The sequence below is a fragment of the Simochromis diagramma genome, unplaced genomic scaffold, assembly GCF_900408965.1.
Source record: "Simochromis diagramma unplaced genomic scaffold, fSimDia1.1 OVJJ01000159.1, whole genome shotgun sequence".
Classification (NCBI taxonomy): Eukaryota; Metazoa; Chordata; class Actinopteri; order Cichliformes; family Cichlidae; genus Simochromis; species Simochromis diagramma.
Window position 1 is genome coordinate 271,293 of NW_024387197.1, and position 15,987 is coordinate 287,279.

Sequence of the window (15,987 nt, forward strand, 5' to 3'; positions counted from 1 at the left end):
GGTTACAGTAACACCTTGATCGCATACCCAGAGAACAGTCTAATGCCGAGTTTAATTAATCTTTGGCAGCACAAAACTCCCCCACTTTACTTCCTTGAAGTAAATATTTGCTGTAGTCTGTGGTCTCAGCAACCCGAGAAGCAAGTTAAACACTAGGGTGCAATTCCAGTTCGGTTTGTGTTCTTGAGAGTTTGCACTTTCTTCAAATGTAAAGGAGGATTGCTGCTCGCTTCCCAGCAGTCAGGCCTTGATACTTAGAAATCACTGGCTAGTGACAACCCCGAAAAGGAGGAACTGCACAGGGGGGCAGTGTGTGTGGGTGGGGCATGTGTGTAGCAGTTTTAGACGGCATATGTCTTTGCATTATAATGCAGGCGCAGATGGAGCTCTTTAGCCTTCACTTGGGCTCAGTGTTCATAGTGCTATGGATTACCATAGCTCAGGTTTGACAGCTCCCTTTAAAGAGTGATTGTGGCTTCTCCCTAAGGCTGCTCACACAGGAACTCCTTGCACAAATGCAAATTAGGCAGTATCCCAAACACTGTCTCATAAACACAACAGGGGTGCATTATTGTTTTTTCAACACACATTATTTTCAACCTTAAAAGTATCTAATGCAGGGATAAGTAAACAAGATGATGTTTCACTAGAATCTCTCTGAACCTTAAAACATACATTCAAATTTCATAATACTTTAACATATTAAATTCTGCTTATAAATTGGTGTCTCTGAACTGAAAACAAGCTGTCGTTGCATTTAGATATTCACTTTTCTGTCTTCTTCTTTAAACAGTAATTTAACCTCTGTGTGGTGATGGCTGAAATCCTGGTTACACAACGATATGGCATAAGCCTGTAGGCAGACTGAGTCACATCTACATAACCTTTGTCAGAGCTCATAGAGGCAAAACAGTTCAAACAAACATCGAAGCTCAACTCCAAACAGCACAATAGTGGTGATTGCCGTCACAGATATTTACAAGAATAACAATGCCTTTAATCTGGGATTCTTTTTCTTAAATAAAGCACTGAAGCAAAGAGTATGTTTTGAAAATTCTTTAAATTTAAAAAAGGTGAAAAATATGCAGTTATGCTAAAGTGAGAATTAGCATGGACATCTCCTTGAATGCAACAACCCACATTAAGTATTTCCAACAAGTGTTTTAAAGCCTGCTTTATATGTTTTCAGTAAAATTAAAATGTTATCTGTAGATAAACATTAAATGAAAATAAAGGTACGAAGGAGAGTAAAGTTGAAAGACAGAGCATGTTGTAGTGAAGAGGTAAACACAATATCTCCAGGAAATGCAAATGAACTGGTATTTATGCAGTCCTTCCCTGGTCTCACTGAACATTCAAAACAACTCCACTTTCTTTTATGTAGTCTAAAAACTGTATTAATCCCACATCCACACCTATCAGTCAATATCTGTCATAATCATATCTGTCGACATGACTGATCTATTTATATATAAATAAATAAAACTTGTTTCTTGGTTGGTGTGTTAAAGGTGCAGTTGCACAGCCTTTGTAACATTATTAACATTTTTGCACTCTGCAAAATTTTTTTTTTTTTTTAACTTCTGAAATGCTTCCTATTTGGGAAAGAAAGTTCTATAGGTGAGCAATAAAGCTGTACCCACCTTTTCAGGCATAGCATCCTGGATTTTATTTAGCTGCCTAAAAGAGACTTGCAGGTATTACAAGGCTGGAAAGTGTCTGGTGTCGCTGTGTGCAGGCAGGAGTAGTGGACCCAAAGTGCAGACTCACGGCAGGCAAAAGTGTATTTCAAAACTCAGCTTTTATTGCTGGATGGCAAAACATAACAAAAATCCAAATGAACTTACATAAGCAGGCAGCCAGAACACACAGCCTAAATGAGGGTAGATCACAACACTGACACAGAGAAACACAGGGCTTAAATACACAGAGGGAGCAATCAGGGAATGGGTAACAGGAGGGAAACACAGCTGGGGCAAATCAGGCCTAACGAGACAAGGGGAAGCGAAACCAGATACATTAACATCAGACATGGACCTTCAAAATAAAACAGGAAACATAACACAGACTGAACTAAAGACACAGACTCACACGCAGGCACTGCAACAGAGGGAACAGACGTGGGACCAGGACAGACACAGACACTGACTGGACATGGGGATATCACAGACAGGGGAGACAGCAACTAAGGATGCACAGAGACATAAACCATAAAAGAGAACTCTAACAAAGAAACCCAAGATTAGAAATGATAAATAGTATAATAAATTCAAAACCCTGGGTCAACGACCCAGGCATCCTAACAGAAAGACTAAAACAAGTTCCCCAGTACCTGTATTTTCTACCGGTGTCCTGTTAACCCTGGCATCTATTAGACTGATTTGGATATATTGCAAGCCTAATAAATATAATGCGATTACATTAAAGCAATTGGTCAATCCAGGATTGGTATGTTGTAACAGGCCAGGATGTTACCTTGGAGTTCAATATAACCTCGACATACTTCATCCTGAAGTGAGCTGTGGTTTTTATTGAATGATTAAGTATATATAGTAACATGAAAGTTAAAAACCCATTCCTGTTAACATGCTCAAAGCATTCTAAAAGTATTTCTCTTTGGCCCACCTGGCTGCCTGCATGTAGTGCAAGGTGATTGCTTTGCAATGTGCCAGATTATCTTAAACCTTAAACCAAATTCACCATTTCACTATTACATTATATTACTTAAAACTCTAAATGGCAATAGGCTAGCCAGTGAGTTCCAATAGCCAGATCACATCCAAGAGTTTTGATGAATTAGGTCATGGAATCAACTTCAAACAGGGTTTACTGTCTTTTTGGTAGCTCGCAGTTCAGCGATATTAGCATGCTAGTTGGCGTTCAGCAATATTAGCTGCACATTTGGTGAAATTGCAACTGTTGCCTTAAGCGGTCTCAGCATAGTTGTTGCTTTGTCCTCACAGCCATTTGATATGTTTTAGAATGTGGTTAAGTATGTCAACCCAAGGAAGCTCTAATAGATTATTTGGCTATTTCCTGATAGACATTAAATGAGGTTCCTGTAAGAGCGAATAATGGTTTGATGGTATGTTTAAAAAAATAGGAATCATGACTCTTACTCCTCACCCTGATGGTAAACAGTGAAAACTATTAAAAAATATGTATTTTTTTGTCTGACCACCAGTCCAGAATCCAAAGACATTTTACTGCTATGTATTAACAAAAACATCAAATACACTCTGCTTCAAGACTTTTTGCATTGTTTTGCACTAGTAGTTGCTTGTTTATGAAAACCCAAATATAATAAAAGATTTTAGTATGGTTCTGTGTTAATTTTTTGTAATTAACATTTATTGAGATTAAAGAACTCTTTTTAAGGGATACCTGGCCAAGATGCCACCAGCAACTATCTCACAATTACAAAAATTATACAATAAAACACACGCCATAACAACACACACAAACAAATTAATTAATTAATTTAATATTCAATTAAAATTGAAACCATTTCATGTTTTGGAATTGGTCTGAAGGATTCTTAGTTTTGCTTTAAAGCACTTGATGAAATGAATTCTGTCATTTTCCAGTCATTCTGCACAAAAGCTCTTTTTGCCAAGTTCAGTTCATGCAAGTACAACAGAAAGCAACAAGTAACCTTGTGGACGGAGAAATTACCAGCATGTTTCATTGCAAACAGGGAACATATATAGGAAGGCACCAATCTGAGTATTGCTTTATATTTAAAACTGTATAAATGAGAGTTCCTCCGACTGAGAGTGTAACTCACATTTGTTGAGTGTCTTAAAAAGGTCTTAAAAAACTTTGCTTTAGATTTTTAAAATGTCGTCAGATTACATTGTTATATAACCAACTACTTTCGTTTTCTGTCATAAGCAGATCAAGAAAGAATAACAGCTAATCTTGTGACCTTTGTTCTACCTTTCAGGAGTGTGTCTGAACTGCGAGGGCAACACCCACGGATTGAACTGCGAGAACTGCAAGCCTGGTTTTTACCGCAGTCCTGGAGCTGCCCTGACCGAAGCCTGTGTGCCATGCCCCTGCTCTAACTCCACCTCCAATGGCACCTGTCACACTGGTGAGCACTTGTTCACACGTCAGACATTTAGCGCTCATCCAATGGCTTGTTGCAGTGATTAAGCAGATCTGGCCTCCTGGCTTTATACTCCATTAATCCTGGGATTTATGACATAAAAACCTGACAGTGATGATGTCTTGGAAAGCATTTTCCACCTTCAAGCTGTTATTGCTGAAAATAACTCGGAATGACATCATGGTGTCTACTGTTGGCTGGTTACACAAACTAAAAAGAGAAATGCAGTCAAAGGGAGATGTAATGAAAAGGAAAGAGGGTGACATCAGAGAAATTATGTAGATAAGCAACCAGCAGCCAAATGTTAGATAACCTAAAAAGCAAACTACATATAATACCACATATACTGCATACACACCTTGTGTTTGTTGGCAGATTTTGAATGGAGTGAAATTAAAATGAGCCTTTCAAGGTCTGGTCCTGTTCCTGGATCTGCCTATTCACAACACTGCATAAAATGTAAAGTATAAAGAGAATCCAGTGATTTGCAATCCACTGTACATTTGAAAGAAAACTATTATTTCAAAGGCAACATATTGAAACTGAGAAAGTTTATTCCAGATATAAACTCATTTTGAATATGATAACAGCAGCATGTTTCTCACTGTGCAGCCACTGCTTTGCACCCTGTGACTGTACCATTAAATACAGTGCTGCTTCACTGCTCAAAGATGAGTCACTCGCATTGTCATTTTAGGATTCTTTCAGTCCTTTAAGATATTACATTAGCATGGCTTATTTTTCTGAAATTATAATGATTTCAAAAATTGCTGAACAGTTTGGAAACATACCATCTATGAAAAGTGATAATTCTCTCCCTATTGTTATCTGCTGCTTTTTTTCTATATCCAGTCGTGTAATTAACTGATCTTATTATTTGTGTATATTTCACCAAGTGTATTGCAACATTTCTTGAATTTTACTAATATGTTATGTGTTAAAATGCAATATTTTTTTAAATGCCAACATGGTTGCAAGTCACAACATTAGATATGTTCTTTTTGTATTATTTTTATTTATATGTGGGATTTAACTGACTTGCAAAAACAACTTTTTTGGAAATGGAGTATCAATTATTTCCTTTGCGCTTTTCTCATAACTTTTCAACTGTAAACCACAGTCTTTTCGACGTTTCCAGACAAAGATCAGCACTCTAGTTCCCACTTCTTTCACCTCAGGCTGCTGCTGCCCTACTTCCACAACCTCCTGGAGGTCTCTGTGGAGCTGACATCTGAGTTGAACTACAGTCCCTATAACATTCTCAGACTACCTCAATTCTTCCTTTAATTTCATCGCAAGGAAGTAGTTTAAAAAAAACAAACATGAAGATCAGCATCTGGTCAACAACAATGTTTGAAATGATAAAATGGTGTATCACATGTCCCATATCAATGTGCAATCACCTTCAACTTTCTTGAGTAAAAAAAATCAAAATTTAACATTTGGTGAGTGAGAAACACATAACATAAATAACATATATATGTAATACAGAAAAAATCATGGACCAAAGATGAGCTTGGCATCAATATGTCAGTAAAGAAAGCCTTTCAATTGCTATTGTTTTGAAGTTTAAAAAACACACCTTTTCAAATTGTTGTAAATAGGTTTAATTGCATGGGTTCTCTCCGGGTACTCTGGCTTCCTTCCACAGTCCAAAGACATGCAGTTAGTGGGAATAGGTTAACTGGAAGCTCTAAATTGCCCATAGGTGCGAATGTGAGGGCAAAGGGTTGTCGGTGTCTATGTGTTAGCCCTGCAACTGGTGACCTGTCCAGGGTGTAGCCTGCCTCTCGCCCTAAGACAGCTGGGATAGGCTCCATCCTATGAAAGAACATGCATAGATATACTTCCTTAGTTATACTTAGGTTAAGAATCAGCTGAAACTAAAGCAAATGCTAGGCAGACCAGTTTGCATGTGATGAACCTGCAGAATACTGCAGTTTTGAAATGCAGTTATTTAATTTCAAATAAGATACTGTGCTGTCAACCAAACAAGGGAATTTGGCAGTTACCTTCAAATTGCCTGAACTTCATTCCAAGGCGTTAAATAAAATATGACCAGGAACCATGCTACATGTGCTGTGCAAGTGATGAGTCTCTCATGGTGTGAGTTTGTGTGCTTCAGACATCACAGCTCATCCTTGTTGAACTGCACCATAACCCTTTCTGCAAACTGCCTTTGGAGGTTTGCGTTCAGCATTGCATCACTGGCCTCGCTTTCTACTGCTTATTGTCTTCTATCACCATTGCCCTTCCCCCTTTTGGGGCACACAGCTTTGCTACATCTTGATATGCCCTCCACCACTATTGGTGGTGGCCTGCATGGCAACAGCCATGTATAGATGCACTTAGACTGGCGGATCAGGGTTGCCACTGCCAGGGGCCATAGCAGAGGTTACAAAATGTGGGAGGGAGGGGATGGGACATGAACCAGGCAGAGCGTAGCTGGGACGGCATGTTCACAGCTGGGCCATTTCAGCGCCACCCAGGCAGCAGCAGACTGGAGCAGGGGGATGGGCATCATCATGCCCTCTATTTAGACAGCTTGAAATATGCTTGGGATGGTTCACAGGGTGAGGTGCTCTCATGTTAGTGTTGCACAGCTGTCGAGGATCTCACAGACTCAAGACTAGAACCGGAAAGAGATCAGCCTCCCTGTATAGGTTGCCCCGGCAACAGTGACAAGTGAGAAGATGCCACAATGCAGTATCATGGCTCCACTGTGAGGGGCAGATGCTTCCTAAATGTGCTGATGTGGCCTGTTGCAGTAAATGAATATCCTCTGTACTGACACTCGGAGAGGTGAAATGGAGCATTGCACCAGTTCAGAATGTGGGTCACACATATTAAATCATCCATGTATGATTGTGTCTTTACCCAGTGGTATAGAACAGTCAGGATATTTCAGTTTATTCTAAGCTTCATCAGATATTTTGACTCATTTGTTTAAATCGTCTTGTGTTATATAATTGTGTATGTGGGACCTGCCTGCCTAACAGTACCACTCAAATGTGTGTATGTGTGTGCTGTTGGAAAGAGGAGTGCTTTGCACTTTTCGCTTGCAAAGCAGCTCCTGTTTCCTTTTGGTTGTATAACCCAGCCTTTGAACCCCCAGCAGAGGTTAAATCAACCTTATCAGATGCGCCTTCCTTAGTTTTGCTGGAAATCAACACAGCCGTGTAACTACAGTAGATGGAGACCAACATCTAGGCCACTGGAAGGCAGCTATCTGTGCTTAAATCATTCAATGCCAACAGCTCTCCTGTGCTGACGACTGGAGAGGGAATGGTCTACTATGCTGCAGTGTCACACACATTATTTATACGAGTTCTCAACTTCTCATAGCCAAATTGTGTGCCTTCACCCCCTGCTCAATGACCCATGTTTTTGCTGTTCAGTTTTACACATCAAATCAAAGCTCGAACAGTAAGGTTTAGTAGCTCAGGTATCAGTGAGATTTATCCCACTGCAGAATCAGATTGCGTCAAAGAAATAAAAAGAACATTTAAGAACCAAACTGATGGTTCTTTTCTTTACTTATTTTCCACCACCAACATGTTGACACACACACTTTTCAACAAGTTTCAGAGCAGAACTTTGAGCAGTGCAGAACTAAGTTCTGTCAGAAGAAAATCAGTGGCTCCTAGTTTTGGAGCACACATTCTGTGGTTCTGTGCCAGAAACCAGTCTTTGTTATAAGAAAGTTGGAACCTGTTATTCTTTGGACAGCAACAGTGTTTTGATGAGAAGAGCAATCTGGGAACCAGTAAAATGGAACTGCAGGCTTGTCAGCTTGTGTTGAAAAGGGGAAAACAATGGGACCGTTTGTCATATTGTTCATGTTGCAAAAACTTTTTATCTATATTGGTGGAATATTCACTACTGACCTGTCTAACCCCTTTAGATTGAAGTAAATGTTTGCTATATTATGTGTTAAAAACTCCCCTCTACCAGGTAAATAACACAATCCTCCAATCCCCACCATCTTGATGTTGTGTTTTGTCTGTTGCACACGCATGTGTGTAAAAGTAATTTTGCAGGCTTAGTCAGTTACATCAGATACACAAAGAGAAGTTGAAAATGAGCCAAAAAAGACTCCAAGGTAATCACCTCAATGTTCTACTGTAGAAACATGTAGAAATAGAAATAGAAACACTACTATTCTGGAAGACTGCACATCCCTGTTGCCTGTTGAAGTTCAGGGCTGGGGTCAGCGTGCACTGGGCTTGAGCATTAGTCTCCGTTCTTGGCTAGCTTTACATTAGCACACATTAGCTTGTGCGTATGCTCTCAAAGAGACAAAGCTTTGTTAGCAGCATAATGTATTGTGATACAATTTGGTCACTTAAATTAGTTTAATTATAACTTAGACCAGAGTTGTTCCAGAGTTGGATGAGCAGTGGCTGAGAAGGAGCAACGCTGCTCCTTAGTTTTTAATGGCGCCAATTAAGATGCCTCAGGATGACCACTGGTCTTACTATGAATTCTTCAGTGATAGTTACCTATGTTGTTCTCATATTCTCTTGGACTGACTGAAATAACTCTCTGACAGATTGTTGAAAGTTTGCAAATACTTGCTGTTTAATTTATAAATGCAAACAGATTGCCAACATGTTGCCATCAGTCTGTATGAGTCTCTCAATAAGCACAACTCGAGGGGATTCAAGTTCAATTTCAGACTGATTGCAGACTTGACTGATTTTTGTCTTATGGCAATTATGGCGGTTTTTACTGGCAGCGTTGTATTATGGGCAGAAATCTGTGCCATCAGAAGCTGAATTTGAATAAGTTCAATTTGAATTTGAATTGCTCAGATTGAATCTGAATTGTAACTTGAATAAATGCTTTTGAAAACTGAATTTGAATTAGTCTAATTTGAAATTGAATTTATGGTTTGAAAATGTCACAGCTTTCTGCCCATATTATACAGGGAGTGCAGAATTATTAGGCAAATGAGTATTTTGTCCACATCATCCTCTTCATGCATGTTGTCTTACTCCAAGCTGTATAGGCTCGAACGCCTACTACCAATTAAGCATATTAGGTGATGTGCATCTCTGTAATGAGAAGGGGTGTGGTCTAATGACATCAACACCCTATATCAGGTGTGCATAATTATTAGGCAACTTCCTTTCCTTTGGCAAAATGGGTCAAAAGAAGGACTTGACAGGCTCAGAAAAGTCAAAAATAGTGAGATATCTTGCAGAGGGATGCAGCAGTCTCAAAATTGCAAAGCTTCTGAAGCATGATCATCGAACAATCAAGCGTTTCATTCAAAATAGTCAACAGGGTCGCAAGAAGCGTGTGGAAAAACCAAGGCGCAAAATAACTGCCCATGAACTGAGAAAAGTCAAGCGTGCAGCTGCCAAGATGCCACTTGCCACCAGTTTGGCCATATTTCAGAGCTGCAACATCACTGGAGTGCCCAAAAGCACAAGGTGTGCAATACTCAGAGACATGGCCAAGGTAAGAAAGGCTGAAAGACGACCACCACTGAACAAGACACACAAGCTGAAACGTCAAGACTGGGCCAAGAAATATCTCAAGACTGGTTTTTCTAAGGTTTTATGGACTGATGAAATGAGAGTGAGTCTTGATGGGCCAGATGGATGGGCCCGTGGCTGGACTGGTAAAGGGCAGAGAGCTCCAGTCCGACTCAGACGGCAGCAAGGTGGAGGTGGAGTGCTGGTATCATCAAAGATGAGCTTGTGGGGCCTTTTCGGGTTGAGGATGGAGTCAAGCTCAACTCCCAGTCCTACTGCCAGTTTCTGGAAGACACCTTCTTCAAGCAGTGGTACAGGAAGAAGTCTGCATCCTTCAAGAAAAACATGATTTTCATGCAGGACAATGCTCCATAACACGCGTCCAAGTACTCCACAGCGTGGCTGGCAAGAAAGGGTATAAAAGAAGAAAAACTAATGACATGGCCTCCTTGTTCACCTGATCTGAACCCCATTGAGAACCTGTGGTCCATCATCAAATGTGAGATTTACAAGGAGGGAAAACAGTACAACTCTCTGAACAGTGTCTGGGAGGCTGTGGTTGCTGCTGCACGCAATGTTGATGGTGAACAGATCAAAACACTGACAGAATCCATGGATGGCAGGCTTTTGAGTGTCCTTGCAAAGAAAGGTGGCTATATTGGTCGCTGATTTGTTTTTGTTTTGTTTTTGAATGTCAGAAATGTATATTTGTGAATGTGGAGATGTTATATTGGTTTCACTGGTAAAAATAAATAATTGAAATGGGTATATATTTGTTTTTTGTTAAGTTGCCTAATAATTATGCACAGTAATAGTCACCTGCACACACAGATATCCCCCTAAAATAGCTAAAACTAAAAACTACTTCCAAAAACATTCAGCTTTGATATTAATGAGTTTTTTGGGTTCATTGAGAACATGGTTGTTGTTCAATAATAAAATTATTCCTCAAAAATACAACTTGCCTAATAATTCTGCACTCCCTGTATTCTTGATGTCATTTTGCAGCCAAAAAGATAACTGACATGAGATAACTTTTATTAATTAAAAAAGATACTGGAAAGGTTTGACTTTGACAATTTGTAGTTGACAAAAGGTAATAAATCGCAATACTAAGCATATCACTAAATGTTCAAAATCACAATACCACAGTTTGAATGAATTATTGTGATAATTTTGTGTCATGGGGATGATTCCCACCTCTAAGTCATATGGCAAAAATCCTCCTACTGCAGACAGATTAACCCTTTAAAAGCAAAGGCTGGTTTGCCAAACACTGGAGCCCTTTGGGCAGTGTAACACATACTTAGCTTAAAATAATATTACTTGTAATTAAAATCTAAAACTGAATACTTATTACAAAATAAGAATTCTAATCATTTGGCAGATAAGAATTTTATCCAATTCAGACTTGATTTACTTGTTCAAATAAGGCGTTGATCATTTGGTTTGATTAATCATCAAGGCTACCACCATGTTTACTTCAGAATCAGAATCGTGTTTATTGGCCATGTATATGTGCAGACACAATCAAGGAATTTGGTTCCGGTAGATGGTGACTCTCAAGCACAGCAATGTAAATCACACACACACACACACACACACACACATACGTGTCTATATATACATTACACATGCATACACAAAGCTGTGTAAACCAACTATAAATAACCAATCTAAACTTATATACACAGAATACAGGATGACAGAAATGAAATGAGGTGGAATGAATACTACAGAATGTACATAAGGTGCAGTTGCAGTCTGGCAGTGGGAGCAGTGTGACAGGTCAACTGTTTAGAAGGGAGATGGCGAGGGGAAAGAAACTGTTCCTATGTCAGATGGTCCTGGTCTGCAGGCTTCTGTACCGTCTGCCAGAGGGCAGCAGGTCAAAAAGTCTGTGTCCAGGGTGTGAGGGGTCTGTGATGATTTTCCCTGACCGTTTTCTGGTTCTTGAGAGGTACAGATCCTGGATGGAGGGCAGGGGGACGCCGATGATCCTTTCTGCTGCCCGTACAGTCCGCTGCAGTCTGCTCCTGTCCTGTTTAGTGGCTGCACCATACCAGACTGTGACTGCAGTGTAGAACTGGATTAGCAGCTCCTGTGGAAGACTGTACTTCCCCAGTTGTCTCAGGAAGTACATCCTCTGCTGGGTCTTTTTGAGGATGGAGTTGATGTTGGTCTCCCACTTCAGGTCCTGGGAGATGGTGGTACCCAGGAACTTGAAGGTCTTCACAGTTGACACAGGGCTGTCTGATATGGTAAGGGGGAGCAGAGTTGAGGGATGTCTCCTGAAGTCCACTGTCATCTCTACAGTCTTAAGAGTGTTCAGCTCCAGGTTGTGCTGACTGCACCAGAGTACCAGCCGCTCAACTTCCTGCCGGTATGCAGACTCATCACCATCCTGAATGAGGCCAATGACGGTGGTGTCTTGGTGACACAACGCTGTTGAAGGGAGTGCACTGCAGTACTGCAGTCTCTGTTTGATGTGCCAGAAGATGTCATGTGACCAGAGGCTCAAGGCTAGGAGAAAGCTGACATTTGACATGCACTTGTTGCAGATGAACAGTGTTCATGTAAATTCTGGTTGAATACAAGCTATTACTGAGCTTTAAACAAATCACTGTTGTTGTTTTTTAACCCAGAATTAAAAAAAACACTAAAAAAATGTAAAACCTTTTCAGAGTACTTCATAGTGGGCCTGGCTGAGGCATAAGCACTCTGTGTTTTCACTGAGTTGCACAGGACAAACAGGGAAAATCACACCCTCCTCTGGAGATATGACACAACATGGTTCTCTCACATCCATGTACTGTCAGCTTGAGCCACCTAGTGGCCCGACAATAGCTGTTTCATTTCGGGCTGTATAATATAACACAAGATCATACATGTTCAGAGGGTTCTTCAGAAAACACAACATAATATTGCTAGTCATCATTACAGCTAGATTTTAGAACCTCTGCTTGTAATATATGTGACAGACTGATGGCAGGGTGCAAACTGCTTCTCACCCTGTGGCAGCTGGGATAAACTCCTGGTAAAGCAGAAGAAATAAGATGGATGTATGTTAATGATATAGCGATCAAAGTTGAGACTAAAGAATGTGTTTTGATGTGGGGTTTTTTTTTATATGTGTTTAACATTCTTTTTGTCCCTGCAGTAAGTGTAATCTAGCAAATGCTCATATTTAACATGAGTAAACTTAAATCTCAAACAAAGCTCAGATCATGCTTGTGTACTTGAAAGTCATAAATAGCAGTGATCAGCAGCTGATGTGCAACTTCCTCTGTTCCTGTACAGATCAAAGTGGCTCTCCAGTATGTGACCAGTGCCTTCCCCAGTACAGCAAACCACACTGTGTTGAGTGCAGTGCTGGTTTCTACAAATCAGCTGGGATTTGTGTTCCATGTGACTGCAATGGAAATGCAGACCCTCTGGGCCCGCCCCAGCTCTGTCACCCTGACACTGGCCACTGCCTCCGCTGCATCAACGGCACTACTGGGACGCAGTGCCAGCTTTGTGCTCCCGGCTTCATAGGGGACAACCGCAAACTTAACTGCACCCATCCGAGTAAGTCCAAAACACACTGCTGGGTTGAAGATGATTACAAACGAGCATTATATAGAACTGCAAACCATGCAAAGCTACTTAGGTCAAGGAATAAAAATAATGGGTTAAAATTTGGAAGAAAAGGTCTGCTGTAGTCTCACATGTTTAAAAATAAAATCTGAAATGATTAAATACTTGAAATGCTTTTTCTCCTCAGCTCCCCGAATTATTCCCACACCAGAAGCTACAGCAAAGCACCCCACATCCTCCTCCACCACAATAACCACCAGCACTACTTTGATGTCTCCCAGAGCAAGAGGGATACCAGCCTTCACATCAAGCAGCAACACCAGTACCACACTAAGCACCACCTCCACCACCCAGGCTCTGCTGACCAGTCTAAGCAGCCCCACTGACAACACCACAGCTGCCCTGACAGAGGTCACCTGGACTCAGTTCAACGTCATCGTTCTGGCTGTCATCATCCTGGTGGTGCTGCTACTGCTGGGCTTTGTCGGAGGCGTGTACACCTACAGGGAGTACCAGAACCGCAAGCTCAACGCCCCCTTCTGGACCATTGAACTGAAAGAGGACAACATCAGCTTCAGCAGCTACCACGACAGCATCCCCAACGCTGACGTGTCAGGCCTGCTGGAGGATGAGGCTAATGAAGTAGCGCCCAATGGCCAGCTGGCACTCACCACGCAGGGAAACTGCTACAAAGCTTAGCTCTCCATCCATTTCCAAAGCAGTCACCTAGATTTACAGATGACATAAAGCTGCTGGAAAACACCAAATCCAAAGCTCCTTCATGTTTGACAGTTTGTCATTATACTGCTCATCTGCAGCATTTACAGCACCTGGCAACCTGATAGAGAGTTCAAAGCAAAGAGACGCAGAGTTTCCACTTTTTCGTGCGATTTCGGGTGGAATGGGTGATCAGTGAAACGGGGTCCAAAGAAACCAGTTTAAGTCTTGCCTGCAGAGGGCACTGCTGGGGAGATTAATGAGGGCCGGTGAGAGGCTGGTGAAAGTATGCACCTGTTGGCTGAAACAATGGTTCTGGAACCAGTCAGAGGACTTCCAGGAGCTTAACATTTCAGATATTTTTTAAATGAATTTGTGACTGTTTAAGTTATAACTGAATCACTTGGTATGGTGATTTCAATCTGAGACGATGATTGTTATTTAATGAATTTGTATTCTGTTCTTATTTATTGGTTGGGAGAAATGCTGCACATGTATGCTGTGTTTATTCATGGTGTTTTATCTTATGTGCTGTCAAATGGTACTCTGAACTGGCTGATATGTTTTCATGTATAGTTGGTGTGTTTTGGAGAGAGAGAGAGGGAGAGAGATTTGTAGAAGGAAACAAAGTCTGTTAGCACACGCGTCTTAGTGACCTCATCTTTTGTTCATAGCTTTCTCACTTTTGTTAAAGTGTGCCAGCTCACCTAAAACATCTAAGAGGAGTGTTTTGTTTAAAGAAACTGCAACTGGTATTTACAGACTGCTTTCTTCTGGCAGTATGGTGAGACAGTGACACATACTCGGATTGTGTAAAAGGCCATAATCTTATAATCTAATCTGCTCTTTGCTGCCTTCCTCAGCAAAAGTTGAACAAACCATTTCAATAAGTGCTTCTCATTCTTAGATAGGGTGAGTACTGTGACTCAGAAGATAAAGAGTTTAAAAACATAAACAGTATTGTCTTGTTGATACTGTTGTGTAGTGAAACCAACCTGCAGATGTTTAAAAAAAACCCACACACATCCTGTTCTCACCTACAATCAAATTGCATCATCTCAAGCAGTGAGTTGCTGTAATATTGATGCAATTTCCACCTGATCCCAGACAGGACCCCACGTTTTCTGTGTGAATATAGCTACCATTGGGTGGGTGTGCTTCTTTTTACCATGGTGAATGAGTAAAGCTAATTATGAAACCAACTCCTCAGGTACTGGCTCTTTCCCTAATGTGATCTCTGTAAATATTATTATTGTACAGATGAATGTGAATAGTAGCACTATTATTGTACAGGTAGAATACTGTGTGGACACTGTCACTCAACAAGCTCCCAACCTTTCACTTCCCAGAGCGTGATGTGGCGGTCGACCTGCGGCTTTTTGTATTTTGATTTCATATTCTCAGTTGACTTTGCCATACACGCAGCTACAGAACTCAAATGCACCCACAACTCATAACAAAGAATTTAAAAAAAGAGCAGTGTAAATAATACCTCACAGTCAGAGCCCAACTCTCAAATAAAAACGGGTTTAACTGTTGTTTATGTCTGTTGCACATCTCTTTATCACATTTTAACAATCCCCTCCTCAGACATAAAAAAGACTTGTCTCAGTTCATTTAAAAAGTACAGAAATATACTCACATGTTAGCCGTTTAAAATTTACACTGCAAGCAGGGTTTTTTAAGCCTTTTATTTTCCACTGTGCAAATTAAAAAAATTAAAACATTCAGTTTACATCCTGTACGCAACACACAAAAGTTTATATATGATAAAAGGGAATTGTTATCAAAAGGTATCCGGTGACATTCTGAAAAATGTAACATTATTCCTTTCCCTTGATTAAAAAAAAGTCTGTGTATGCAAAGCGCTTAAATTTCAGCTTTGTTACACAGTGCCCAGTTTGCATTTTCATTACTTACACTACAGTTTCTGTTCAGTTAATTTCAGTTATTTAAACTGCTACATTGCATAAACCAAAGTACGTGGGAAATTCCAAGAAAATATTCCAAGTTCTACTGGACAGCTGAGATTTCATATTGGCTCTGATGATGCAAAATCCTGTTTGTTAAGTTGAAGGTGATTGCAAGGAATCATTC

At 40.5% G+C, this 15,987-nt stretch overlaps 1 protein-coding gene across 1 annotated transcript in view; it reads left to right on the forward strand.

Moving 5' to 3' along the window:
• si:ch211-158d24.2 (multiple epidermal growth factor-like domains protein 9) overlaps nt 1-15,428 on the forward strand; it is a 40,852-nt gene extending 25,424 nt beyond the window's left edge. Inside the window, exons 4-6 of the mRNA XM_040050070.1 lie at nt 3,947-4,096; nt 12,895-13,164; nt 13,361-15,428. Coding sequence (XP_039906004.1) covers nt 3,947-4,096; nt 12,895-13,164; nt 13,361-13,872 — 932 coding nt within the window. The 3' untranslated portion in view covers nt 13,873-15,428. The remainder of the gene's footprint in view (nt 1-3,946; nt 4,097-12,894; nt 13,165-13,360) is intronic.
• Nucleotides 15,429-15,987: the final 559 nt, after the last annotated feature.